This window comes from Phasianus colchicus, chromosome 4, assembly GCF_987193195.1.
Source record: "Phasianus colchicus chromosome 4, bPhaCol1.hap1.1, whole genome shotgun sequence".
NCBI classification, from domain to species: domain Eukaryota; kingdom Metazoa; phylum Chordata; class Aves; order Galliformes; family Phasianidae; genus Phasianus; species Phasianus colchicus.
This window is the reverse complement of record NC_143439.1, coordinates 49032001-49058407: the sequence shown is the minus strand read 5'-3', so window position 1 is coordinate 49058407 and position 26407 is coordinate 49032001. Positions and strand designations below refer to the sequence as shown.

The following is a 26407-nucleotide window of genomic DNA, read 5'->3' as shown; positions in this document are numbered from 1 at the left end:
ATTTTGGGTGGGTGGGAGCTGGAGTCGGTGATCCTTGTGGTCCCTTCTAACTCGGGATATTCTATGGATCTATACGGAGCTGCAAATTGAACAAACTACTGCGCAATTTTTTTTTTGTTTTGTTTTTAAACAGCCAAGGGAAAAATACTGCAGAGACTTGCTCTGAGATTTCAGCGAGCACTCAAACCCCTCTGCAGCAGGACCGCGGGGAGCACCCAACGCACCGCGGCAGAGGTACGAGGCAGCCCGCCAGCCAACGGCCGCTATCGCCACCTCACGGCCGAACGTTGCACTGCACCCGCGAGTGAGGTGCGGGCAGGAGGGAGGAGAAGCAGGGGGCGCTGTTGGGGAGCTGTTCTGACCGCTTCCGGCGCCGCCTGGAGGCGCTTCCGGCGCGTAGAATGAGCGCGGGGGCGTGCCGGGGTCACTGCGGGGGTTCGGTGCCTGCGGGCGGGCAGCGTGAAAGAGAACGCGGAAAGAACGGCGAGGGGAGCGGCGGCGGGCTGCGATGGGGCTCTGAGGGGGTGAATCCAGCCCCGGCGCTATGGCTCTCACCGGCAGGACGGTCTCGTGGTGGGTCCGGCTGCGCCGGCCCTGCCCTGTGTCCGGCCCTTGGGGCCCTCCGGTCCGGCTGCCCACGGAGCTTGAGGCCTGCCAGCGGTTCTACAGCTCCCGCGACAAGGTGAGTCCCTAATTCTGAATCATGCAGACCGCAGAGGCGTTTAGCCAGCTTGGGAAGTGCTTGCTGCAGCCCTGAACTTCGGTGGCCATGTGTGTAGGAGGAAGGCCTTGCAGACAGATGTTCACGAGCAGTGGTTTTCTCATGCAGGAACATTTGCGTTCCTTTGGTAGTGGGAGAACTTGCTCTTCCAAGTCGAGGCGTTGTCAGGGATTAATCAGTCGGTTTAATCAGTGCTTCGATGCTTGTAAGGATTTTGGGGCTTTCTCTTTTCTCTGCCAGGCCCGAAGCTGCAAGCATAACACGGTGGGAGAGAGGAGCTGTGTGTATCTAAGATTAGGAGTCACGATTTTTTAGCAGGGTGTTATTGTTACTGGGAATCTCGTGGTTCCTGGCAAAGCCACCTTTCTTCAAAACTTTTTATTTGAGTAACTCTAACAGAAAGAGAAGTCAATGCTGGACCTTTCTGTGTGTGATCTTAGGAAATCAGGTGTTTTCTACTTTTTTTTTTTTTTTTTTTTTTTTTTTAGTTTAGCCAAAACTGCTTCCTTTTCTGTGAAGTCTGAGTGCTCCTTATTATGTAATTGGCACTGCTGCCTGAATATCAGGTAATGCCACAGAGTTCTTGCTTGGGAGGAATGATGTCTTTAGCCTTATAGTCCCCCAGATCAAGTTGGCTTAAGTAGTTTAACAGACCTAAACTGTTCTAAGTTTTTCAACTCCCTGTATTTAAACGTAGTAACTTTCACAGTGCTTTGCTTCATACTGATTTTGGGTCGTAATAAGTATACGTGTATCCACGACTAAAAGAAAATACTAGCATTTTGAATGCTGGCAACCATTTAGGGTCTTCTAACTGTGCCTCTTCTAGTGAAAAGAATAATTTCTCTTTAAAAGGCTTATTCAGATTGTACACAGAAACTGTATTTGTGGTTTGTGAAAAGAAACTTTCTGTTTTTCAGGAAAAAATAGATATGTCAGCATATCCTGTTGAAAGCATAAGAAACTTCAGTATTATAGCTCATGTAGATCATGGCAAAAGCACACTAGCAGACAGATTGCTGGAAATTACAGGTAAGTGTTCTCTTTTCATCTCTGCTACCTTCTATTGATGTGTAGATTTCAGTAACTTTTTTACTCAACTTTGTAATCTCTTTGCTTTTTTGCTGTCAGGTTGCTTCTAGGCTTCCAGTTGTGAGTGTTACAGATGTTAATATGTTTTCTTATTCATGTTGAAATCTGTCAGTAAGTAGAGTTAAGAAACTCTGTAATCCCCTCAATAAAGGAGTGTATTTTGGAAACAGACCAAAAAGAGCATGTTTGAGGCTTACTGACAATTTCTGGTATGAACAGAAAGGGACTGTCATGACCTAGAAATTCTGGACAGAATACTTTCCAAAAGTGTGATTGAAATGAAAGAACTTCAACTATTTTTACTTATAAGGAGGTAACAGTTTATCCTCCTCTTCTGAGCAAACTATATAGAACTGCCTTTCTTGGTGGTGAAGCTTGCTATTACTGAAGCTGATATAGTGCTGCACAGTAGATTTTAGAAATCTTCAACTCTATCTTGATTTAGTAGGTAAAATAACTGCTACTGTGAGTTTTATGGATTCTCAGTTGCTCCGTGGTCTTGTTCTTTCTTTTATCCTAAAATGTTAGTGAAGTTGTGTTATTTTCTTCTTCAGAGGTATTTGTCATCCTCTAGATCTTTGTCTTCAATGTTTTCATTTTTGTGTTGCTGAGAATAAGGAAAACTATCACCTTTAAAGTAAAAGTGATGCAGAAATGCTAAGGAATCTTCAAAACTACAGCTGATTGGGGAAATTAGGCTTCAATTTCAAATTGGAAGAGGGAGACATAGAGTACCTTAGTGACCTCTCTATGGCATGTTGTAAAGCAACTTCTGCATCTTCCAAGTGGAGGCCAATTTCAGAGCAGAGCTTAACTTAACTACTTAGAAATTCCCTTTGGAAGAGTTTTGTTTTTCTCTTTAAAGGAGTAAGCAAAACAAAACCTGGTGAGAAGCTTTTGATCGAAGTTATTCTTTGTTATTACCTTCTGTGTTTCACTATGGGCAGTTTTACCCAATGCCTGTGATAGAACGGAATTTTGAATTCAGGTCTGTTAAACTCCATGATAATGCTCCTTTTGCCCTTGAGATTGGTGTTGGTTGGAACCCTGGAGCTGTTCTCCATTGATAACGGTTGAAGTTTCTTTAAATGTCAGATTTAGGAACTTCTTGACCATTAATTAGACTTGCATAGTATTTTGTATTATACTTATTCAGGAAAGTGTTTTCTGTAACTTCATAGATAAAAGCCCATTTAACAAATGTTAAAGAGTTGAGGCATAAATTTATTTTCAAATGAAAATTTACCTTAATCAAGTGGAAGAACTAGATTTGCTACTGCAGGTTGCATTTTCTGCTTGTTACTAGTATTTTCAGCAATTGCTTATTTGGAGAGCTGATATTCTAAATGAGATAATAAAACTGTTTTTTGATCTTAGGAACAATTGCTAAAACTGACCGTAACAAACAAGTGCTGGATAAACTGCAAGTGGAACGTGAAAGAGGAATTACAGTTAAAGCACAGTCTGCATCGCTCTTTTACAATTACAAAGGAGTAAACTACCTCTTAAATCTTATTGACACACCGGTAAGTTAAGTACAAGGGGGGTGTTTGATTTACACAGAGCTACATGTCTTTATATTTATAAATAGGACTTAGCAGATTTCTGACTTCTTGTGTTTATTCAATGTGTTCTTTCCTTTTATTTTATTTATTTTGGTAAGAATTATGTTTTGGATGAACAGATACACAAACAAAACCATCATAATGTACATATCTTTGCAAAGAACTTTGGAAATATGTGAAATTATGAATATTAATTTTCTCCACAGGGCCACGTAGATTTCAACTATGAAGTTTCACGGTCACTCTCTGCCTGCCAAGGTGTCCTACTTGTAGTAGATGCAAATGAGGTGCAGTTCTTAATTTCTGTTTTCTCCTTGGAATTTCAGCAATTTCTTTAAGCAAGCTAGACAGGAGTTCAGTATGTTTTAACCTCTCCATTAGTATTTTTGCAGTAGTCTAGCTCCATAAAAGTATTAACACTCCAGAAGACTAGTGGGAGTTTAAAAAAAAAAAAAGCCACAGGCAAATACTTGCCTTTTAATAGATACTGTGGTGCCATACCATAGGAACAGAAGCACTGAAGTAATGAAGAATCAGATGATGCTTCCTATGTTGTATGAACTTTACAAGTGGCAATCTGGAGAGCTTACAGCTGTTTCACTGTATGCTTTTGATCACTTTCATTTTCTTGTTGGAGTGTGATGATTCATTCAGACACACTTGGGTAGCTAGTTGCCTGGAATACATATATGGCAACACAAAAGCTATTGGACAAAATAAAAATTAGTAAAACTCCAAGCCAAGTGTGAACAAATTCATAAATTCAGAAAACATCACAAGTTTTAAAATCAATAGATGAATAATTTCTTGACTGATATTTCAGGAGTAAAATGTTTATTAAACGGTACCCATGCAAATTTCATGAACTTATTGTGTGCTAAGAGGGTTTTGAAATCAAAGATCTGTTGTACTTTTATTTTTATGATGCTAAAACATTTTAACGAGTCAGTTACTGCAGTGGAATATGAGGATTATAGAATCATGATTTGAAATAAGGATACATTCTCACTGAGTACTTAGGTGGTAACTTTCTCTATGACATGTGTAATATGCCTAGAAAGAAACAAGAGATTCCATGTTGATTTCTTTGATGTGTGTTTTGTAGGGTATTCAGGCTCAGACAGTGGCAAACTTCTATCTTGCTTTTGAAGCACAACTTGCAATAATTCCTGTTGTAAACAAGGTAATGAAATTGTAGTGTTTCAAATTAAACAGTTGTATACATATATATATATATATATATAAGATAACTTTCTCAGTAGTCTTCTAATAGGAGCATAGAATGAAAAATTAACAAGTATATAACAACAACGTGTTGTCTTTTAATATTTTAATGATTGCTGGGAATTCCTACTTTTCATAAAATACATGTAGTAGCATTTTTGTAAGTAACAATGAAAAAATATTTATGGACTCTGGTGAATTGAGTTAAGAAGCACTGTGTATAATGTCTTGATATCTGAACCATTTGTCTTGTTCCTTTTTAGTTTTTATTCTGGGGAATATTCAAGTGGGTTTTTACAAAAGTAACTTACAAAGTTGCAAGGATGATTGTTGTATGCTTCCGTGTGTTAATGATAATACACAGGAGTAGCAGCTCAATATAAAAAGTGTAAACTTAATTACAAAAAAAAATCAAATATATTGTTTTTTACAATTTGTGTAATCTGTGTAACTGGAATAACAAAATTACTTAGTTTAAATGTAGTTAATATATTGTACTTAGTTTTCTGCCATAAACAGCATAAGTAGCATTTGTGCTTTCAAAATATTTTGTAAAATAAAGATTTTACCAGCTCTTGGATAAAAGTTCTTAACAAAAAATAATTATAGTAGGGATCCTTCCTGTAATCCTGTAAGACTTCTTCTAAAGTGATTGATTGGAATTTTTTATTAATAACCTGTAATTTAATTTATCAATTTGTTTCCACTTAATAGCTGAACTTATTTTAGACTTGCAAATACCCTTTCGTGTCCAATTTTCTAGAAATTATTTGCACCAAGACATAGTATTGAAAAATTCTTGATATGTATCTTTTCCTGAAAATCTTTCGTATTTGAATAAAGACGTAAGGAATCCTTCACTTGCACATTTGAGAGCTACAATTCTTGATCATATGTAAGATGTCACTGCCTGTACATTTAGCACTTTGTTGTTTTTCAGATTGACTTAAAGAATGCAGACCCTGAAAGGGTTGAAAAACAAATTGAGAAGCTGTTTGACATCCCTGTTAATGAATGTATAAGGGTAAGATCTCTTCAAGATTTATAATGTGTCTGATTCTATACCTGTATCTACTTTGTATACTAATCTTTCATTAGCTACATAATAAATCAGCAGGGTGTTGTCTGTCTGTTTTTGTATGATGTACTATATGAATTTCTTTAGATCTTGCCTCTTGAAAAAACAGAATGGATAAAATAATTCTCAGTTAAAAATTGTAATGTGTGATGATGAATGGCATCATAAAATTTTTTTTCTACTTGTGGATCCTCTAAATTATTTTCATTTTTACTGTAACAATAATTCCCATTGAGGAGGAGAAATCATGTAACAGGAGTATTTATAATCAAATGAGTATTTCATAGTAGTAAAGTGAGTATTTATATGGATAATGTTCTCTCCTGACACCAAAATTATTTACAAGAGAAGGTGACACTTTAATAGATCCTGAATGAGTCTAAGACACATGTCTTATAAAATTGTTGTTGGGCTTGTTTTAGATTTCTGCTAAACAAGGGACAAATATTGAAAAAGTTCTTGAAAAGGTCATTGAAAAGATTCCACCGTAAGTTATTTATTTTACTTATCATGTCTTATAAGGATATCCAGGAAACCATAAGTTGCATTTATACAGTATCTTGGCAGTAGTTTTGCACTTAATATGTATCTGATTGTAAGTCGATAGTTTATAAGATGTAGGGTAAATCTAGTTTCTGAGCTGAAAAAGTTAGCTTTGAATTGCAAATCAGAGAAAATGACCCTTCGGGTTTCAGATCGTTAAAATAAATCTATGTATATCTGCTGAAATTCTTAAAACAATAATGAATATCAGTAGAGAAGAATTGTTTGTTCTTTAAGAAGTGGAGAAGAAAAATGAATTCAGTCTGAAATGGAAAAAGAGAGATGAGCTACTAGAGTGATATTTTTATAAGCATATAGCTTCTACTTAGACACGAAGGGTGGGGGTGCTCATTCATTCAATATTGAATGGAAAACAGTCTGCTTATTGTTTTAATAATTGTTTTAAATCTTTTGTGATAGACCTCAATTTAATACTACTGATCCCTTGAAAGCCTTAGTATTCGACTCCACCTTTGACCACTACCGAGGTGTCATAGCTAACATTGCAATTTTTGGTGGGGAGATTCAGAAAGGGCATAAAATTGTGTCTGCACATACAAATAAAAGATATGAAGTTAACGAAGTAGGAATTCTGACTCCAAATGAACAGCCAACACACAAACTGTAAGTAAAACGTTTCTTTCAATTGAACAGAAACAGATTTGATATCTTACATCAATTTATGATTTGTTCATTTTATTTATTTATTTATTTTTTTGATTGAGTAGTAGAGGCTGTTTTATTTTTTGGATTGTTGTTATGGATTGTAATGATTATTTGTAATTAAGTGCTCAATGTCACCCTCAGACAGAAGCTTTAGGAGACTGTTTTGTGGGCACAGCTGGTGGGAGGGAGTCATTTTATTGATGTATACTTAGTCTATGAAATATCTGGACAGCTAGTTCTTAAGACTAGCTTCTGATATTCAGCTGTCCAATCTATTTCTAGGAACTACCTTGTTTGAGAGTGGAAGGGAATGGGGTTTCATCTTAGTTATTGCTGCAGCATATTTTGAGGGTGGAAAACTTTTAAGTCCATGAATGCAACAGCTTCCAGAAACTATCTCGTCGTGGCAGCAGTGGGAAGAAAATTAGGTACACCAGAATTAGGGAAGAGGCATTATCAATTTGCATCCAAGTACTTTTTAATGACGTTTTTGGGAAGCTCTTAAATGAGAGACTACATTATTGTGTGTGTGGTGGGTTGAATCCAGCCCGTAAGTAAATACTCAAGCAGCCACTGGCTTACTCCTCTAGCATCAGTGGAGTGTGGGGGAAAACTGAAAAACGGAAGTAAGGAAAAACTCATGGGTCAAGATAAAGACTGTTTAACAAGTGAAGAAAAAAAAAAGGAAAAAAAAATTGATGCAAAGTCACTCATCCCCCAACATGCGCTAGCTGTCTGGTATCCAGGCAGTCTATGAATAGCAGCTACCTTGAAGAGACAACACACTTTTTATTTCTGAGAGTGATATTATATAGTATGAAATATGCATTTGGTCAGTTTGGGTCTGCTGACATGCCTGTGATAGCTGCCAGCCTGTAGCCTCTTTGCTGGGAGGGGCAGAGTGAGAAATGGAGAAAGCCTTCATGCTGTGCAAGCACTATTCAGCCTAGAAACTGGTGTGGTATTAACACTGTTTTTGTTACAAATCCAAAACATGGTTTTTATATGAGGCTGCTGTTAATCACTTTAACTCCATCCCAGCCAAAACTAGTACACTGTTTCCATCTACTACAGGTTCGTCCTAACAGCATAATATATGATAGAGGGTATTTGTCTTTGTTGTTGCTCCTATTTAACATGTGAAAGTTGCTGTGGTGGTAGCTGAGAATTGTTCTGTCGTAGATCCTCAAGTTTTTTCTAGCTCCAGCTTTCAAACTGAGAGTAGCATGGTATTAAACAGCACAGTCAGCTGTGGATTTTTAACTGTAACAAAACTACAGTTACGTGAGTCAACAGATAGTTCGTCCCTTGAGACAAAATTTGCAACTCCGTGAAGAAACAGCTTAAATATGGCTTTTTTGGATTGTTTATGGGCTCATCAGGGGTAATTTGTTTGAATTTCCATCTGGGCTAAGTGAAGTGGGGAAAAACAGTGGAAGTATTCATAATCCCAAGAAGTGTCTGTATAATACCAATTCTATTCAGATATGCTGGACAGGTGGGCTACCTGATTGCTGGAATGAAAGAAGTAACAGAAGCCCAAATAGGAGACACGCTGTTTATGTATAAACAGCCGGTGGAGCCTTTACCTGGCTTTAAGTCAGCGAAGCCAATGGTTTTTGCAGGTGAGGAGAAAACTAACTAAAAAGGAGTCATTTTTTTTCAGTAGCAAGAGCAGGAGAACTAATAGAGCTTCTAAGATGTATTTAAGAGTTGTGAGGATTAGAATTTCACTGAAATTAAGCTAGAGGCACATGCCATTTATATAGCTCTTTATGACTTAGCAGGCAAGATTGTTACAGGCTGGTTTTAGATGACTTACAAGACTAAGGTATGTTTCTAGCTATTAATACTCTTCCAGTGCTTTTCCTTCTTTGTATCTGGAAAAGAAGGATTAATACTTTCAAAAATGAAGTTCTTATTAATGATTAGTATTGTTAGACTGTTGCTGCCACCTTTAGTAAACTACTACGCATGCTATGAAAGACAGCTTTAGAAAGAAAGAAATTCTGTTATTCAGTTTCCTGATTTGTTTTGAGAGAACTTTCTTAATCTTCATCATGGATATTATGCTGCCAGTGAATGTAGAAGGAGAAAGTGTAATCCTGTAAACAATGTGGATTTTTTTTGGTGCGTGCATGTGTGCTGCTTCCTGTATGTTATTGGAGCACAGCGATGTGAAAAGTGGAACCTACTTCAAGTAATAATTACACTGACAACTGTTTTATTCATTTCTTCTATTAATTTAAAAAAATACGGAAATATTAGCAATGTTGATATGGCACATTTTTTTTTCCTCCTGTGTACTCTTACCTGCTGAAGGAGCATTTCAGTGATGTTTGCTTATTTATTAATGCTTAAGTTGTATGGCTACACTCTACACCTGCAAAAAAATGACTATACTCACTAGTATACTCATCTTCCATAGCTATGAAAAAGTAGATGAGTACAGCATGCCTACAATTATGGTTTGAATGTTAATTTCTGTTTTTCTGTTTTGTTTTTTTTTTTTAATTGAATCTTACCTTAATAAGGTTTTAGAAAAAAAAAAATCAGATTGAAAGAGTCAAATTGACAATAGAAAGCAAGCTACTTCTGTTTTTTATTATTGTTACTGTTTATTACTGCTTGTATTATAAAGATAAGTATGTAGTAGAGTAAGCTCTATCACAGAATCTCTCTGTCATATGTTTTGACAGGAATGTATCCTGTAGATCAAACAGAATATAATAATCTTAAAAGTGCTTTGGAAAGGCTGACATTGAACGATTCCAGTGTCACTGTTCATCGTGACAGTAGCCTTGCTTTAGGAGCTGGGTGGAGGTGAGGCTTTTATACTGTTTTCATATGTCAGTCGAAAATTTTAATTGAAATTATTTCAAGATTAGGAGCTTAATTCAATTTAATGATAGGTAAAGATGAAAAGTATTTTCCTTTCTTTTGTTCTACATTCACATAGATCATGCAATTTGTTGTGATTGATATTTTTTGGCTTTTAGAAGTTCTTTGCTGTGTCTAATAATGCCAGACTAGCAGTGTAAACATACTGGAGTGACCAACAAATATTTGACCAATAGGATTTTTTTTTTTTTTCCCAGGTTGGGTTTTCTTGGTCTTTTGCATATGGAAGTTTTTAATCAACGTTTGGAGCAAGAATATAACACATCTGTTATTTTGACTGCACCTACTGTTCCATATAAAGCTGTTCTTTCCTCAGCAAAATTGATAAAGGTATGTAAACAGCAACATAAAAGCCTCCTTTAAAAACATCTACACATCTGAAATGTAAAATGGTACAGTATTTTATGGTAAACGTTAGAGTCACTGATATGCAACTTAAAACTTATTTCATTTGTGGATTGTTTCAGTGTGTGGTTTTTTGGTTTTTTTTTTTTTTTGCTAAGAATACTGACTTTCTTTCCCCTTTCCACTTTAAGCACTTGTTTTTGTTTTGGATTTTTTTTAATATCTTGCCCCTGTCCTTGATAATGGGAATAAAGGACACTATGTAAAATACCTCTTCCTTTTCTATCTTAGTAAATAGCTTTTATCTCAACCCATGAGTCCTGATTTCTTAGTGTTTTTTTCTTTTTTTTCCTGATTCTCTCCCCCATTCCTCAGCAAAGAGCTGTGTGGTACTTAACTGCCTGCTGAATTTAAACCATGGTATCTTCCAAACTTTATCAGTCAGAAAATATTACTTCTTTTAGGAATAGCTTGTAATACTAGCTTGTAATACAGCTTGTAGACTGATGGGGATTGGTGAAGATATGTCAGTTTTTGATAAAAACAAACTGGTTTTGAACAAAACTGTTGGTGAAACAGTCATGTGCAAAGCTTATTGAACTGATTGCAGTTAAAATTCCTGTGTTTTGAGTTTGAGAGAAAGCTGGACAGAGGAGGCTGCAAATAGGTGGACTCATTACTTAACATGTACTTCTAAACACTGTAGAAAACTTGGACGTTCCAAATTTGTGCAAGAGAAGTTGCATTACCTGCAAGATGCGAGATGCAGACCTTTTTTTTTTTTCTTTACAGTTATTTCGGTTTCTTCCTTAGGCAGCGTGCCTGATATGAAAAAAGGCACCTTTGTGGCATATATGATTCTAGATTGCTGATCTGAGACACCAGAACCAAGTTTTCAGGTTTTCAAACAGTGTACAATGATGGGTCCTTGCTCAGAAACACTGCCTTGGTAGTAGAAGTGAAATAATCTCTTGCTTTGATATGCAGAGGTATTGTATGCATACAGTAAGAAACATGACTTTCCTTGCATCTTTTCTCCAGAAGGATAACTCCTGCCCCTAAAGGAATGTTAGACTAGAAAAGCTAGGTAATGGAAACACTTGCAAAGGAATCAAAAACTTCAGAATCCATTTTGGCTTATAAAGGAGATTGAACCTGAAGTTCTGCTTACAGAAAAATGCCCTCAACATCATCAAGCTACAGAATAATTGGGACAGATTTTGTGTTGAAGCTGTGCCTTATATAAGGATAAGGATGTATGTAAGGAGATGGAGAAGCCTTATCAGGATAAAGTAATAGGGAATATCCTTGCCCAACAGACAGGAGACAGATGGAAATTCATTGGATAAAATGCTTAAAAAGCAACTAGAGGAAAAATGTTGGATTTCTTTTTTTTTTTTTTTTCCAGGAGTATGGTAATTCAGAGATTACTATTATCAACCCTGCTCAATTTCCTGATAAACATTCAGTGTCTGAATATCTGGAGCCAACTGTTCTTGGCACTATTGTAACACCTCAGGAATATATTGGGAAAATAATTGTTTTGTGTCAGGTTGGTATACTGTGGTACGCTGTTTTAGTTTTTGTCACTTGCATTTTTAACTCTACTTATCATACCTCGAAAGATACTAGATAATAGTATACTAGATGATGGTTGACAATAACTCTTAATATTTTTAAAGGAAAATAAATATTTTAAATTGTCTGTTTAAAATAAATACAAAATTACTCCTGAGCTACACAGTCCTTATACTGAAAGTTAGTGTTCCGGCTCGGTGACAGTAAAGTACCTGCTTTAGCACTGTGTACTAGAAGAATTCATAACTATATTTCTTTTCTTGAAAGAAAGGAACTGCAACAAGACTGTAAGATCTGTTTGTTTTTTGTTTTTTTTTTTTTTAATCTGCTTTATGTGTTATTTATAGAAAATATTTTTCAAGGGAAACTGAAACAATTTTTATTTGTCTAGAATCGTAGGGCAGTCCAGAAAGAAATGTTGTATATTGATGAACATAGGGTTATGCTAAAATACCTTTTTCCATTGAATGAAATCGTGGTGGATTTTTATGATGCCCTTAAGTCTCTGTCTTCTGGCTATGCAAGGTAAATACATCCTCTCTTTCTTTCTTATTAGTCCCCCTTCCCATGAGGGGAAGAAATGAAAAAATATCTGAGAAGAAAGTATGGAAAGGCACAAGAAAAGAATATTCCTTTATGATAGTGCTGCAGTATTAGTGTTTCTTCCTTTCTTCCTTTGACATCTTTGACAGGATGCTCATCCCTTTGTTAAAGGGAACTTTAAGGAATTTTCAAGTGGCATTTACAAGTATTTGAATAAACTTTTTAAGAGATTGCAGTAAATATGTGGATATCTGATTTTCCTTGCTCAGCAGCAGATGATGTGTCCTGCTTACTTGGAGACAAAATTTACATAACTGTTGAGCCCAGTTTTGAATAATGGTGTCATGCTGAAAGACTTTACAAACTGTGCTCCTATTTTAATATGAAGTTCAGGTGTTCTATTAAGTGTTTACAAAACTTTAGATTTATGGAACAAGGAATGCAGAATACCGTAATCACTAACTTCTAAATTGCTTTGTTTAGTTTTGATTATGAAGATGCAGGCTACCAGGCAGCAGATCTTATCAAAATGGATATTCTTATAAATGGAAATCCAATTGAAGAACTGACAACTATCATACACAAGTAGGTGTTCTCTATTACAAAGGATAAAAACTTAAGCATGTTTTCATTGTGAATAAATATAAATGATAAATGCATGTGGAAATAGCATTGAAGATTTCACCAAATGACCAACTTCCAGAGAAGATCTGAAATAGAAAGGCATATTATAGAGGAAAACTAAGTGCTAAATATAATGTTCCCGTGTTAATGTGAAAGGAGGAGATGCAAATATAAATGCTAACTGACGTTCTTTTAAGGTGTTGGAAAAAAAATTAAGGACTAACCAGTCCAGGAGATGCGCTATGAATTGTTTATGGTGTATACTACTAAAAATGGATAAGTTTTATATTTATGCCTCCATTAATCCCTATTCTGTACAAGCTTTCTGTTATCTTGTCTTTAGCTAGAGTACCAGGAAAATGTAAATATTTACTGATTGTAATAGTCTCAGAAACTATTTGCTAAAATGACTCCGTTTCCATGAGTTTCTCAGGAATTACTCATCTGCTGGTAGTAATAATGCCTTTCTATTTTCCAGTCTCTTCCCTTGCTTTTTTCTTATCAAGTCTGTGTTAATCTCCATTAAATAACTTCACAATCTCTCTTTAGTAATCCTGATACTAACTTTTTGGGTTTTTTTGTCCTTATTCAAACACTAGCTTGTAATTGCACAAATAAATAAATTAGTATACTATCTAATGTATACTTTAACTAAATTTCAGAATTTCAGAATTAAAGATTGAAGTAGGAAAATGAAACTTTTACCTCTTTTACCTTGTTGAGAAAAGTAAGAGCAGAATAAATCTCTACTATATATTTGATTTATATGATTTTAATAAGTATACAGTTTAGCAATGTAATAAATATAGCGTTTAGCAAGTTGGAAAGATGCAAAATGGAGTGGCCAACCTTGTAGAATGATTGCTTTAATGTTAAGTGAGAACATTTTAGGGAAAAGAGTCACTTGTTCTCAGTGGTTTATGTAAGTATCAATTTTATAGGTTCTTCTGACCTTTTCTCACTTTTTTTCTCCAAAATCTGCAGTATGTGCAGATGCTGAATGTAATTGGATAACTTTTTTTATTACAGACTGCTAGAGTAGATTAAAAAAGAATTTCATTGTTATATAAAAAGATATTTTCAGAATGCTTCTTGTGATATGTAGATCTTTGACCTTTCATGTCTGGAATCAATAAAATGCCCCCTTGAGCTTCTAGTTTTAAAAGGAAATAACATTTGAAGCGGTGAAATCAGTAAAGCATCAGTGTGATAGATTATCAGAATACTTGTTACAAACATCATTAGAATTTTTATGAAAACTTCCTGTTAGTATAGTCTTATTACTTGTTTGCATGAAATGAGTAATGTACAGAACCAGTCATTGAAGTCTGCGTTGTAAAGTTATCATCTGGTAAGTTTAAGAATATGAAAAGATAAATACTTCTAATAAAATATTTTTCTCAGACATTTGGGTACGTTTTGGTATTGTATGACTGTTTCTGAAAGAATTAACTTCTCAAAACTTTCTTTTCCAGTGATAAAGCATATGTTACTGGTAAATTCCTGTGTGAGCGTTTAAAAGATGCCATACCAAGACAGTTGTTTGAAATAGCCATCCAGGCTGCTATTGGCAAGAAAATAATTGCAAGAGAAACGTAAGTGAAACTGTTCTTTTCCCCTTCTTTATTTAAGCTATTTTAAATATGAACTTTAATGTCATCCCTAGTTCTACATGTTAACAATACTGCAAATCTACCATAAAATACTATTTTTCTGTATTTTTCTGTATTTTTCTTTTCCCAGGTGTTTGGGAAAAAAAACCATCATGCTTTCAAGCTGTGACTGTGAATAAGGACTTAAAAAGATTATTTTCAATTAATTTTACATTATTTTAAATTACCTGTGGTCAGCATTACACTTATTGGGCAGTGTATAACTTGTCACACCGATATGTACATTGTCTTGGTACTGAAAAAGTTTTTTATTGTTGAATATGATTTCCTGGGTGTGAAGTAGCTTTCTTTGGCAGTCATTAAAAAAAAAAAAAATCCATCACAAAACCCCACAAAAAAAACAAACCAAAACAAAAAAAAAAAACAACCAAAAAAACCACTTGAACTGTGGTACTGCAAAGGAAATGTGCAAGCTGAGCGAGTACAGCTATTTCTTTTCAGCACACACACTTCTTTTAAAGCAAACTTTTTCCTTGGTTGTTTTATCTCATGTCGTGTTTTGGCTGTTGCTGTTTTAAATTCCATTTAAATTGTGATAATCAGAAGTGGGTATCCAAGCACAGATAGATTGTATCGGAATTTGTTTGCATGTGGGGTGTAAAAATACATATGAAGCATGAATGCTGTAGAGCGTTACAGGAAGATAAAATGTAAAAACTACAATATTGTCTATTATGTGACTTAAGACATATTTCTCAAATTAAGAAAAGTAAATCAACATCTTTAAAATGTTTTTTAATATGTTTAAAGCATTATCTTCTGTCTACCTATGAAAATGTCATAATTCTGTTGCTTTTTAAAAATGTAGCAGAAAAACCATGCTCAGCATTTTGACAACTTGCTGTTTAGCTTCAGTACTGGAGTTGCTCCACTGTGTTAATATGTATGGTATTCTTTTTTACAGATTGAAAGCTTACAGGAAAAATGTTGTGGCAAAATGTGTAAGTATTATTTTTATTCCAATGCATGTAAACCTACGCGTCTTGCAACTGGGATGGACCTATCTTTCCTTAGAAACCGCATGAAGACATGTTTTGCTTGTGCTTCAAAATGTCAGTGGAATGTCAACAGACACTCTTAAACTTTTACTTTTAAATTCAACTTGCGTAACCTTCACTTGGTGCTTGCAGTAGATCAGAAACAGTAATGACTTCTGTGTGTATACTCAGTGCATCTGTGTTCATGCCTGTCTACTCAGGATCTTATAATATTTGTAGAAGAAATGTGTGCGTGCACTTATGTAATTCGATGAATTTCCTAGTTTTCTTAGATGATTTAAGTATAGTAAAGCACTTCTTTATAGACTGATTACAATTAGATTTTCACTTTAGTTTTCAGTAAGAGATCAAGAGGAGGCTTTAAACATCAAATAGTTGAAAATCAACAAGGCTGAATAATGCTATAGGAAAAACAAAGTATCTATCTCATCTTAGCTGAAACTAACAGATTGAAGAGATTAAACAAGTATCCTTCTCTCACAGCTATTAAGATTCTTCCAATTGGAACCTAGGTTGAATGGTATCCCATCACACAATGTAAGGGTTAATGAATTTAGATGTAATCATCTAGTGGTAGCCAAAATGCTACAGTATATCAGAGCTGACATCCTGTTGCTGTTCCACAAGGATTTGAATAGCCCATAGTTATACTACAGTTCTGTCCTGTTATCCTAATGTCATCCAGGCTTATGTAAGAATATTTAGTGTATAAAATATATAAATTTAAGTGCTCACTTGCTCTCATTTTTTAACTACTGCTCCCTTAGAAAATATCACTTTATACTTTTAACCATTATCCTAACGTAACTAGCCTTTCTGAGTAGTTTTAAGCCTGTGTTTATTAAGCACTGTAGCTTAAAATATTTTTTCCTTTTCATAGTACGGTGGAGATATTACAAGAAGAATGAAGCTTTTAAAAAGGCAGGCAGAAGGGAAGAGGCTGATGAGAAAAATTGGCAATGTGGAAGTACCAAGAGATGCCTTCATACGTGTTTTAAAGAGACAGCCTGAGAAATAAGTTAATGATATGCAGCAGATTGTCTTAACTTCTTAGAGACAGTAAGCATACTTGAGTTAATGTATAATTTATCACTGTGAGAGGGAACATCTGATTTAATTTATATCATTTTAAGTGGGAAGATTAATTGAAAGGATTTTGTATTTAAATTATACATTTGTACATTATAATGAAAATAAAATTATTTTATTTGAATTTTCTGAATCTAAAAGCTTTTATTGTAACATCACATAAGCTAGATAGAAAAGCTTGAATGTGTTAAGAGCAGAAGAACAGCAACTGTGTCAAAAAGTTTATTAAAGTAGTTTGTCTAGCCATGCCTTAAAACTATTAGTTTTTTTAAGTCACAAAAATATTAAGCTACTCTGTTTTACTTGCTAAAGGTTCTCATCAGGAAATAATGATGGTGGGAACTTACAACAGGAAAAACAAATTACACATTTCTCAGCAAGGAGGATTGATTCAAGTCTTTCACAGTAGTCTGTTCAGTTTATATTGACATGCAAACAGTATCTAGGTTTTGCATGTCTACACAAGTAGTTATCATACCAAAATCAGGAATTCAACTAGCAGTCTGGTCCAACAGATAACTTTGTGTACTTTGTGTTGTGTTCAGTCTATACCTACTTTAAACAAATATTTCAGTTAACTTTATGATAGTGGCAAAACTTGTTTTTATCATTTAAGGCAGCAAGTACATAGTTTAGGGTCTGTTATAAACTAATAAGAATTCTTCTCTTCCATAAGCACAGCATAGTTCACTTTTTTTAAAGCACAAGACTATGCAACAAAACAAGTTAATGTTTAAATGAAAAATTAATTCTTCAAGTTAGGCTGTCAGTGGATCACAAAGATAATAAAAAGCACAGTTGATTATTAGTCTCTTCCGTATATGAAGATGACAAAATACTTAATCTCTCCCCTTTACATTAGAAACAAAACAAGTTGGAAAAGATAGATTTAGATTTAAGTTTTACTTATTCCAAGTGGGAAATAACATTCCTTGTGACAGCTCAATATTTATAGCAATACAGTAAGAGGTAATTATTACAGAGTGGTTAACAGACTTTAATACACTATCATTTGAATTTGTGGACTTCATGTTCCTATAAGTTAACCTCATTCTAGGCATTTAATGACACCATCCAATACAATTAAACAGGTATATACAGAAAGCAGAAAGGAACACTTAGATTTTTCTTTCTATATAAAGCACAATTACTAGAAATATAAAAACCCTAAAGTAATTTGAAATACATGAGAGGAAAAAGTGCTATGGCAAACATTTAATGTAAGTAACCAGAGTAAGTTATAACACTTTAAGAAAAGAGTGCATTTTTAGGCACTGTTTTTTGTATTTTTATTTGCCTGAATTGTACAGCAGGACTCAAGATGCCCAAAAATTGTTTGTATAAGATAAATTTAAGGCAATCAAGTGCAAAAGCTCAGTGTACATTATGTAAACAGAACATTTCATAGTAGAAATTGCACAGCTATTACAAGTCCATAGTATTTAACAAAGGCCAAAACCATTCTGCCTAGGAATACAAATGCAAAGTGTAGTTGCACTAATGGAGGCCACAATTACAGATTATTGGAAATAATCCATCACTTCCTCTAACAGGCAGATGCAATGCATTGCTGTGCTAAAATAAGTGCTCTGTCCCACCCCCCTCCACCCCAACATGCATTCTCCCACAGGTTTGTTCTGTTCCATTTAGTTACTGTAACAGCCAGAGTTATAAATATCAAAGCAAAATGCACAACACCAAATAGAGATGGAATGTGAAGGTACATATATTGGACCTTTTAAAAAAATACAGTACCTAGGATTTCCCATTTTAAACAGTTTTCAGTATATTGCATAGCAGTAAATTCATCTGCTACCTAAAACTGTTGCTGTTGACCCACATGCAGTTCCTCTTCAATTCTTCTTTCAGTTTTCTTTCATACTGTACAGGGGGTCCACGAGTTTATTATGCACATGCATTAAACCTTGAGGGGAAAGCAACAAGGCCAGCTTTACATCATTTTTAATATACTTTTTCCAACATGTCCTTCTATCTATACAATTGGAGCTAACTTCAAAGTATACATTTTAAATAGTTCACTGAGAAGATAAAGGATGGCTATTCAGAGTAGTTTAAAATCAAAATTAGGACTATATATATGCTAGTTATGTATTTTTTTCCTGTATCACTTAAATATTATTGCCATCTTCATATAAACCAAACAAATGAGACAGCAATGACAGACCAGTTTAAAAGATCTGGAATACTTTCATATAAATTGAACACCTGATGAGAGATACACATCTCTCTTTATTAAATACTTAACAGCAACACATACAAGAATTTGTTGTATCAATCAGATTTACACATACTAATAATTTTACAGCTTGAGTTACAATGTTCTAGCACTGTAGTATCTTTGTAACCAAGTGTCCTTCAGGTCCTAGACAAGCAAAACCAAGCAGCACAGAGACTGTTAATGAATATACAGAATTGTTAATGAATATATAGAACCTCCCCCCATTCCCCAGTGGAAAATTTTGGAAAGTGCTGGGAAGATCTATTTAAAAATTCATATTGTTTACTTTGTTACAATTTAGTAAAAGTGTTACCTACAAAGTGTTACCAATGTATGGCATCCACTCACTGGTATATTTTAACCTTACAGACTGGTAACAGTATCTGGTCAACATTCTCAATCTGCAAAGAGCCTAGTTTAGAACCATACCGAAGATTTGCTTCAACTACTACAAATTTCAGAAATAGGCAACATTAGAAGCAGAGATTCTTAAAAGCCATAAAAGATGTGACAGTAAGTGCACACTTCAATAGTTATCTGCAGCAAAGAATATAAATACCCTTGCTGCATTACATATCTGGCAGCAAACATTGCATCCCTGCAGCAAACTAACCTTAAAGTCTGAATCTTTAAGTCTATTTTTATTTTCATTTCTGATGTATTTTACAAATTTACTATTCTTTTCTCCACTAGGTGGACCATATAGCCATACTAGAAAGCCAAAACAGACTGAAGAATCCAGCTCATTTTTGTTTTTGGAGGTAATGACTTAACTGCAGACCTTTGTAAATAAATAATTAAAAAAAACACAAGAAGAAAATCTCATGAAATCAACATGACTAAAGCACAAAGGAAAAGTTTCTTAGATCTTATAAAGGGTAATTATTGATCACATATATTGGAAAGATCAAGTCAGTAACGTTTCTCATGAGTTTGGTGGTAAGCGAGAAAACACCAAATGTAGATTTGATACAAAAGGCATTTTTATTTGAAGAGAAACAGCTACACCATGTCCTGAAGTTTAAGCATTCAGTTTCCTGTTTTTCTGTTCTGTTTTAAAAAAAGAAAAACAGGAAATGAAAAGGAGAATTACCCACTTACTTCCTGGAGGCGTGAAAATGCTTATAAAATATTCCTACTGCCATATGGAAAAAGTTATAATTAAATCCTTTTAGTGGTTTTGGAAGCACAGTTAGAAACAAAGCTTATTTAAATGATGATATGTAAAGTCTCTTACTAGATAGATGCAAAAGCAATTATTTCACAAAAAAATCTTCCAGCCTATTCAACTCAAATCAGGTTAAATAAGTGTTTTAACAAGAGCATGCAGAAGTACAAAACTCCCAGTTAACTTTCCTGGAGACTAGTAAATTCAAAGATATTCTGCCTCCTTCTGTGATAAAGGAATGAAAGGGAAAGGTGACCTTCCTCCCATTTTGCAAAAAGAACACTTACTTAAAGGATCATTTCTCTTATTTGTTTCAGAAAGTTAGGGGAAAAAGGGGGGGGGGGGGGTAAGTTATTCTAACTTTCAGATAGAGTGATGATTTGTTATCAAAAACTGCTTGAAGTTTCATGTGGTACCTTGAGATTTTGCTTAAATGGTAAAAAGCTGTAGTAACTAGCTACCAGAATTAGCAGTCATCAAGAACCATCCAGCTTCCTAAGAAGGAAGTAATCAACCTGGAGATTAAAATGCAGAAATAATCCCAGGTTTTACTAATACTGATTTTTCCATCTAAAAAAGAAAAACCACCAAGTAAACTTCACTGACTCATGAATAGGGAAAATTACACCAGGCAAAACTATCTAAGAATTCTATTGCTTTGTATGCATTATAGGGTAATAAATAGGTAACAATAGTGCCAACTGTAGCCCTTAGTTTTCTATGGGGATATGTTCTGTATCAGTGTCATTCACACCTAATAATTTTATCATAGTAGTTTGTATATTCCCCAAGCAGAGCTTTTGTTTATTTGGATACAGGATAGTGTCTAGAACCCATCCAAGCAGTTTAAGAGGTTTATCTTTGACAATACTAAGTACTATCTAGCAGTGTGATGTGTGAAGACTGCTCCCTCTCCCCAGTACGTATTAAAGAACATACTGAAAAATCTAAAGTGAGAATTAATTATAAATGGTATCAGTATGAAGTCACATTAACACCAGATTTTACTATTACCTACAGACAATTTTTAGAGCATTATATCACTAATGACAGCCTTGCTACCACATGCCTTAACTACTACAAAAATCCACGCAGTAAGAAAGTAAGAAAGGTGGCTAACATATACAACCACATGTGCTGTGCTAATGCAGCTGGGAGAAAACTATTTTGCTGAGCTTCTACAGTCTTAGTTAAATTAACATCCAGGAACACGGAGTTACTATCAGAAATCCAGACTCAAAGTTTGCCTCAATATCCCTACTACAAATATGAAAAGCATAGTTCGTGCAATGCATTGAAGTCTAAACAGATTGCCATTGCACTATATGAAGAACGTCCTCCATTCACTTCAGAGTCTGCCTCACATAGTTGAAGCTTACTGACAGTATAGTATAAGATAAAAATCAGCATGAAATATACCAGGATTAAAATAAAATTTGTTATAATTGAAACCTTCCAGTATACTTGAAACTCATTCTGGACCACCAAATTGTTTATATTTTATATACAGATGAAGTTTATATACTATCATTTCAAATGGAAAGTAGAGAAAATACTTTATTCAAAAGAGATTTGTCAAGTGTTTATCAAATGCCACTGTACTTTCATATTTAAGGAACACAAGTTACATCTCCCAGCACTTTCCCCACTATAGTGGGAAAGTTAACATTTCATATCTTGAATATGTTATATATGTTACCTATGTGATGTGCCAGAAGACTTCATATAGTTCTGTTATTTTTAAATAGAAGTAACTTCTGATTCAGTGCTCACCTTTAAAGTACTTCACAGTTTTAACTCTTAGTTCTAAAGTAGCATCTTCATCACACACAAAGATAGTACGAGGGTGCTGCTGGAAAGCAGAAACTGTCCACATATGATTGACACCTTCTTCAATAGCTTTGTATAATGCAAAAGCTTTATGTGCACCTGTTATAAGAATCATCACCTGCAAAACAGAAGTCTTTTTACCTTCAATTCCCATAACACCACAAACTAGTCTTGAAAACAGATACATGCAACTAGAACTAAATAAGTTCTTACTTCTCTAGCATCCATCACTGTACCCACACCAACCGTTAGCGCCATAGTTGGTACTTTTGATAAGTCTCCATCAAAGTATTTAGCATTTGCCAAAATGGTGTCCATTGCTAAAGTCTTTAATCTTGTTCTTGAAGACAAACTCGATCCGGGTTCATTGAATGCAATGTGGCCATCTGGACCAATGCCTTTTCAAAGTTAAAGAAAGCAAATCATTCCAGACCTGCGAGTCAACAAATATCCTCAAACATTGTGAAAGAATAAAAAAGTTTTATGATTCATTCTTTTGTCTTGGTTCCCCATTTTCAACAAGCAAACAAAAAAAAAAAGCATTCAAAACTTAAACTACATCATTAGAAACTTGGACACCAAGCATTCTGTTCTGGTATTTGTACCAATTCTTTGTTAGTCACAGAACTTTCTTAGACTATAGTAGAAAAAAGTGATTTTAACTATGTTATGAAAATCACAACTAAAGAGTCATTATATTTATTTCAATCTTAACTATAGAGCATTTTCTCATACCTCCAACAAACAGATCAATCCCTCCTGCTTCTTCAATTTTCTTTTCAAATGCATCACATTCCACCTGTAAGTCTGGAGCGTTCCCATCAAGGATATGAGCATTATTTGGATCTATGTCAATATGTTTAAAGAAGTTATTCCACATATATGAATGATAACTCTCTGGATGATTTCTGGGAAGTCCTGAAATTGTTTAAAAGTCAAATTAACATATTACAAGATGTACTCAGCTTTAAATTTAAGACAAACCTTTCTTGAGTGGCATAAAGTCAGACAAAGCAGTACTCACATTTATACTGATAACACTTCTGTTGGCATACATGTTTACATTCACTATATACTCTTAGAGATACAAAATATCACTACAAATATATACAAAGTCTTTAACAAATGTAGTCAAAATGCTATGTAACAATTTTCAAGCACTTAATTTAGCCAAGGATTCACTCTAATTACTTGCATTCTAATGGCTGAATAGAGATAAATGCTTAAGACATTTCCAGATACATGAGTCTAACAGAAGTTAGAAAATTTCACACTAATCTTGTGCTTTGTTAAAATGTTTAACAGTTAATAAGGGGAAAAAAATAAGTATACTGTATTCTCAAAAAAAAAAAACACTAAAGCTTACCTACGTATTCATCCATGTTGAAAGTCTTCACATATTTGAAAGAGAGATCTCCATTCTTGTGATATTCTATAAGCTTTTTGTAGCATCCCAAAGGTGTACTCCCTGTTAAACAAAGTTTTCCTACTGTACTATATATCCACATACTTTCAGTGTATTTAAATCTCTTTATAGGCAGATGTTACTAAAATGCTTTTCAGTATATTTAAAAGGAATTTGTTATTTCCTATCTACTTTCCAGTTCCTCAAATCTTTTCAAAGCACTTTACAGAGTAACAACTTCATGCTACAAGAGAAATACATTCAAACATTACCAGAAGTATATTCAGCAAATACAGTATTCTAAATATGGCATTTGTTAGCAATGATGTAAACACAGTTTTAGGTTTAGTCACTTACTAGACTGAATAAAACTTGCCTGTTGGTAGGCCAAGTGTGAAGTACCTTCCTTGAGTGGGCTTGAATTGGATAATACGATTGCAGATGTATTTGGCTGCCCATTCACTTGCCTGATCATAGTCTTCAAGAATGACAAGCCTCATTATGGCAGCAAAGAGCTTGTACAATAAAATAAACCTGAAGAAAGCAATTTTTTTTTTTTTAACATAAGTATCACATCAATAGCAGTAAAACTCAAAGCAGTAAAGTTCACCTTTTATTATTTAGTAATATACTTAATCAGTATAGGAGTTGTTTTCATTGCATCAACATGCTACAGTTTTGCAGTTCTATTTCAAACGACTGTCAGACAATCAAGAAACAAGTCACAGAATCCAAGTGATACATTCCTGTTAAAGTACTTACTAAACTCTTGTTTTAATTTAGTTATTAATTTAATATGAAATCCATAAAGCTCAGACAAAATGGAAATGAGTTATCTTGAACAGTCTTCCCAATTAGCAATTATTAGAAATGAGAAGTATGTTTGCTTTGTCCTTCAAGTAGAGTAAACACTTAAGATTAGACCTTGTTTCCTGCAGCCAGCTGAGTGTCAAAAAAATTTCAGAACCAAGCCCCAGAATAACCCCACGCTCCCATATTCAGAGAGAAAATGGGAAATAAACAAAAATTCCTTTTGCTTCTGTTCTAACTCCATAAGAATACTTCAGGAAGGCTATTAGCTTAAGAAAAGAAATACACGTGTTGCAGACCTAAAATCTCAACGTGTCACAGAGATACATAAGCGAGGTCATTTTTCTTTACAACCCAACATTAAACAAACTGAAGTAATTAATCTTTAGAGGCTTTGAGTACAGCTACGCTAACAGAATACCTAAAGCACGTGGCAGCCTCCCGCATTCAAACAAAACAGTTTGCCATGGCTCTGCTTGGCAGAGAAAGCTAACGAGCTGCCGGCGAGGCGGAGGCGCTTCAGCCAGACCGCACTACATCCCCGTGCGTACCCAGAAGGCACCGCGATGCTAAGGGACCGACGAGCGACCCGAGGACGGACGGCTGACGGTGCTTTCTCCAGGCTGGAATGACCGCACTTGGAGACAGGAAAGAAGCCAACGGCGGACCGCCCCACCCCGCAGACCCGGCGCGGGCCCCGCGGCCTCCCCCTCCCCGTGGGGGCTGCGGGTACCGCCACGCCCCGGGCCCACCCCACCGCCGAACCGCTCACCCCCGGCAGACCCTCAGCACCGCCGAGCGGAAAGCAGCCGCCGAGCCGCCGCCCCTCCTCGCGGACGCGATCCGGAAGCACCTGGCGAGGAGCGGACGTCGCCGTGCTGCGGGCGGCTCTGCGCATGCGCGGGGGGAAGCGGCCTCTGGAGGGCGCAGCATGGGAACATCGAGGTGCTGCGCAGCGCTTGGAGAGCAGACGGACTCTTGTGGGAGGGTCAGCATTTCCTCCTAGTGGAGCCTTGGGATGAGGCCTTTCATTAGAGCGCCCATAAACCCCCATGATTAAAAAGTGAGGGGAGCTAATGGAAGTAGGGAGAAACTTTAAGTCGCAACCCACGTGTATGATAGCAGCATGCTTTCTAGTCATTTCACTGAACTGCTTGCATGGTAACACAGAAAGAACAAGTAACAATTTGCCAAAGGCTTAAAAGATGTATTTGTAACCTTGCAACAGAAATAAACCTTTTTGGAGTCCTTGGGCCTTGCAGACATATACATAGACAAAAGGATAGATGAAATCTTTAACTTAAAGTAGAATACAGATTTTTGAAGTTTAACTTTAAAATATCATTACTTGTTACTGACCTCATTTCTTCCATGCCTTTTCTTGTTATAATGCTTATCTTAGAAGTTTGCTAGGTTCTGAAGTGTGTTTGCTGTTAACCATTTAGAATCATAGAATCCTTAGAACTAGAAGGGACCTCTGAAGGCCATATAGCCCAAACCCCCTGCAATGAATAGGGACACCACAGCTAGATCAGGTTGCCCAGAGCCTTACTCAGCCTTACCTTGAAAGTCACCAGGTCTAACTGTTAGAAGTATCAGCTACCTCATAGGCTGAAGTGCACAAGATATACCTGACTGCACTGCTATACCACAAGCACTTGCTCACAAAGAAGCAGAATTATTTCCAACAGATTTTTAGCAATGCCAGATAAAGCATTTGCACACAGGCCCACAGTCATATACAAAAAGAAGAGCAGCACTCACCTAAATCATAAAGGAGATCACTTAGCTATACAGCACTCCTCCACAGTAATGAGCCCAGGTCCAGAAGGTGCTCTTCTGGTTGTAGCCAGCCCTTATATGAGCCCAGGGTGGCTCCATCCTGAGTACACCCCTTTTAGTCATGTGAGGAGCACAGGTGCAAACAATTTTCCTGTGCTCCCTAGGCCAACCACACCCCTTCACTAGGTGATCTGTCACCAGTTCAAGCCATGACCTAACAGTTCCCCCACACGTGGGATATTTCTGAAGTACTCAAGGATGTTATTGAGCGAAATTTCTGTCAGTGCTCTCAGCTGTAGTTCAAGTTTATTCCCTGTGAAGTGCACACTTTAGATGGTCTCCTTTCTCATCTCTCTCTTCTCTCCTAGTCCACTCCTTTTGTGGTCTGAATGACTGAGACTTTCTCACCCTTCCAGGAATATGGCTAGGTTGAAATGCATGCAGTCTGTAGTCCACCTGACTTTCCTGGGGTCTTTCATGAACTGAAGCTGTTTCTAAAGCTAGAAATAAGAGATGCTATGTACAATGTCCTT

At 35.7% G+C, this 26407-nt stretch overlaps 2 protein-coding genes across 12 annotated transcripts; one reads left to right on the top strand and one right to left on the bottom strand.

Moving 5' to 3' along the window:
• The first annotated feature begins 369 nt into the window (after positions 1-369).
• Positions 370-21040, top strand: GUF1 (GTP binding elongation factor GUF1). Of its 6 annotated transcripts, XR_016466181.1 has the most exons (19): positions 372-682; positions 1642-1753; positions 3191-3339; positions 3585-3665; positions 4484-4561; positions 5543-5626; positions 6103-6167; positions 6644-6847; positions 8375-8514; positions 9589-9712; positions 9988-10120; positions 11544-11687; positions 12105-12238; positions 12740-12841; positions 14356-14475; positions 15458-15494; positions 16432-16610; positions 19249-19392; positions 19573-21040. XR_016466181.1 is itself a non-coding variant. In XM_031588531.2 (18 exons), exons 1-17 carry the CDS (start codon positions 545-547, stop codon positions 16567-16569), a joined length of 1983 nt encoding a protein of 660 aa, XP_031444391.2. In that variant the 5' UTR covers positions 372-544; the 3' UTR covers positions 16570-16610; positions 19573-19658. The 6 variants fall into 6 exon arrangements, 5 of the variants coding, with proteins under 5 accessions (XP_089995612.1, XP_031444391.2, XP_031444392.2 ...); XM_031588531.2 differs by lacking the exon at positions 19249-19392 and having other exon boundaries at positions 19573-19658; XM_031588532.2 differs by lacking the exon at positions 19573-21040 and having other exon boundaries at positions 19249-19564.
• On the bottom strand, positions 17529-25961 carry GNPDA2 (glucosamine-6-phosphate deaminase 2). Of its 6 annotated transcripts, none has more exons than XM_090139491.1 (7): positions 25857-25961; positions 23655-23816; positions 23244-23341; positions 22613-22795; positions 22091-22275; positions 21821-21995; positions 17529-18564 (listed from the first exon to the last, which is right to left on the bottom strand). In XM_090139491.1, exons 2-7 carry the CDS (start codon positions 23780-23782, stop codon positions 18506-18508), a joined length of 828 nt encoding a protein of 275 aa, XP_089995617.1. In that variant the 5' UTR covers positions 23783-23816; positions 25857-25961; the 3' UTR covers positions 17529-18505. The 6 variants fall into 6 exon arrangements, with proteins under 6 accessions (XP_089995617.1, XP_089995616.1, XP_089995614.1 ...); XM_090139490.1 differs by lacking the exon at positions 25857-25961 and adding an exon at positions 25452-25475; XM_090139488.1 differs by lacking the exon at positions 25857-25961 and adding an exon at positions 24865-25010.
• Between the last annotated feature and the right edge of the window lie 446 nt (positions 25962-26407).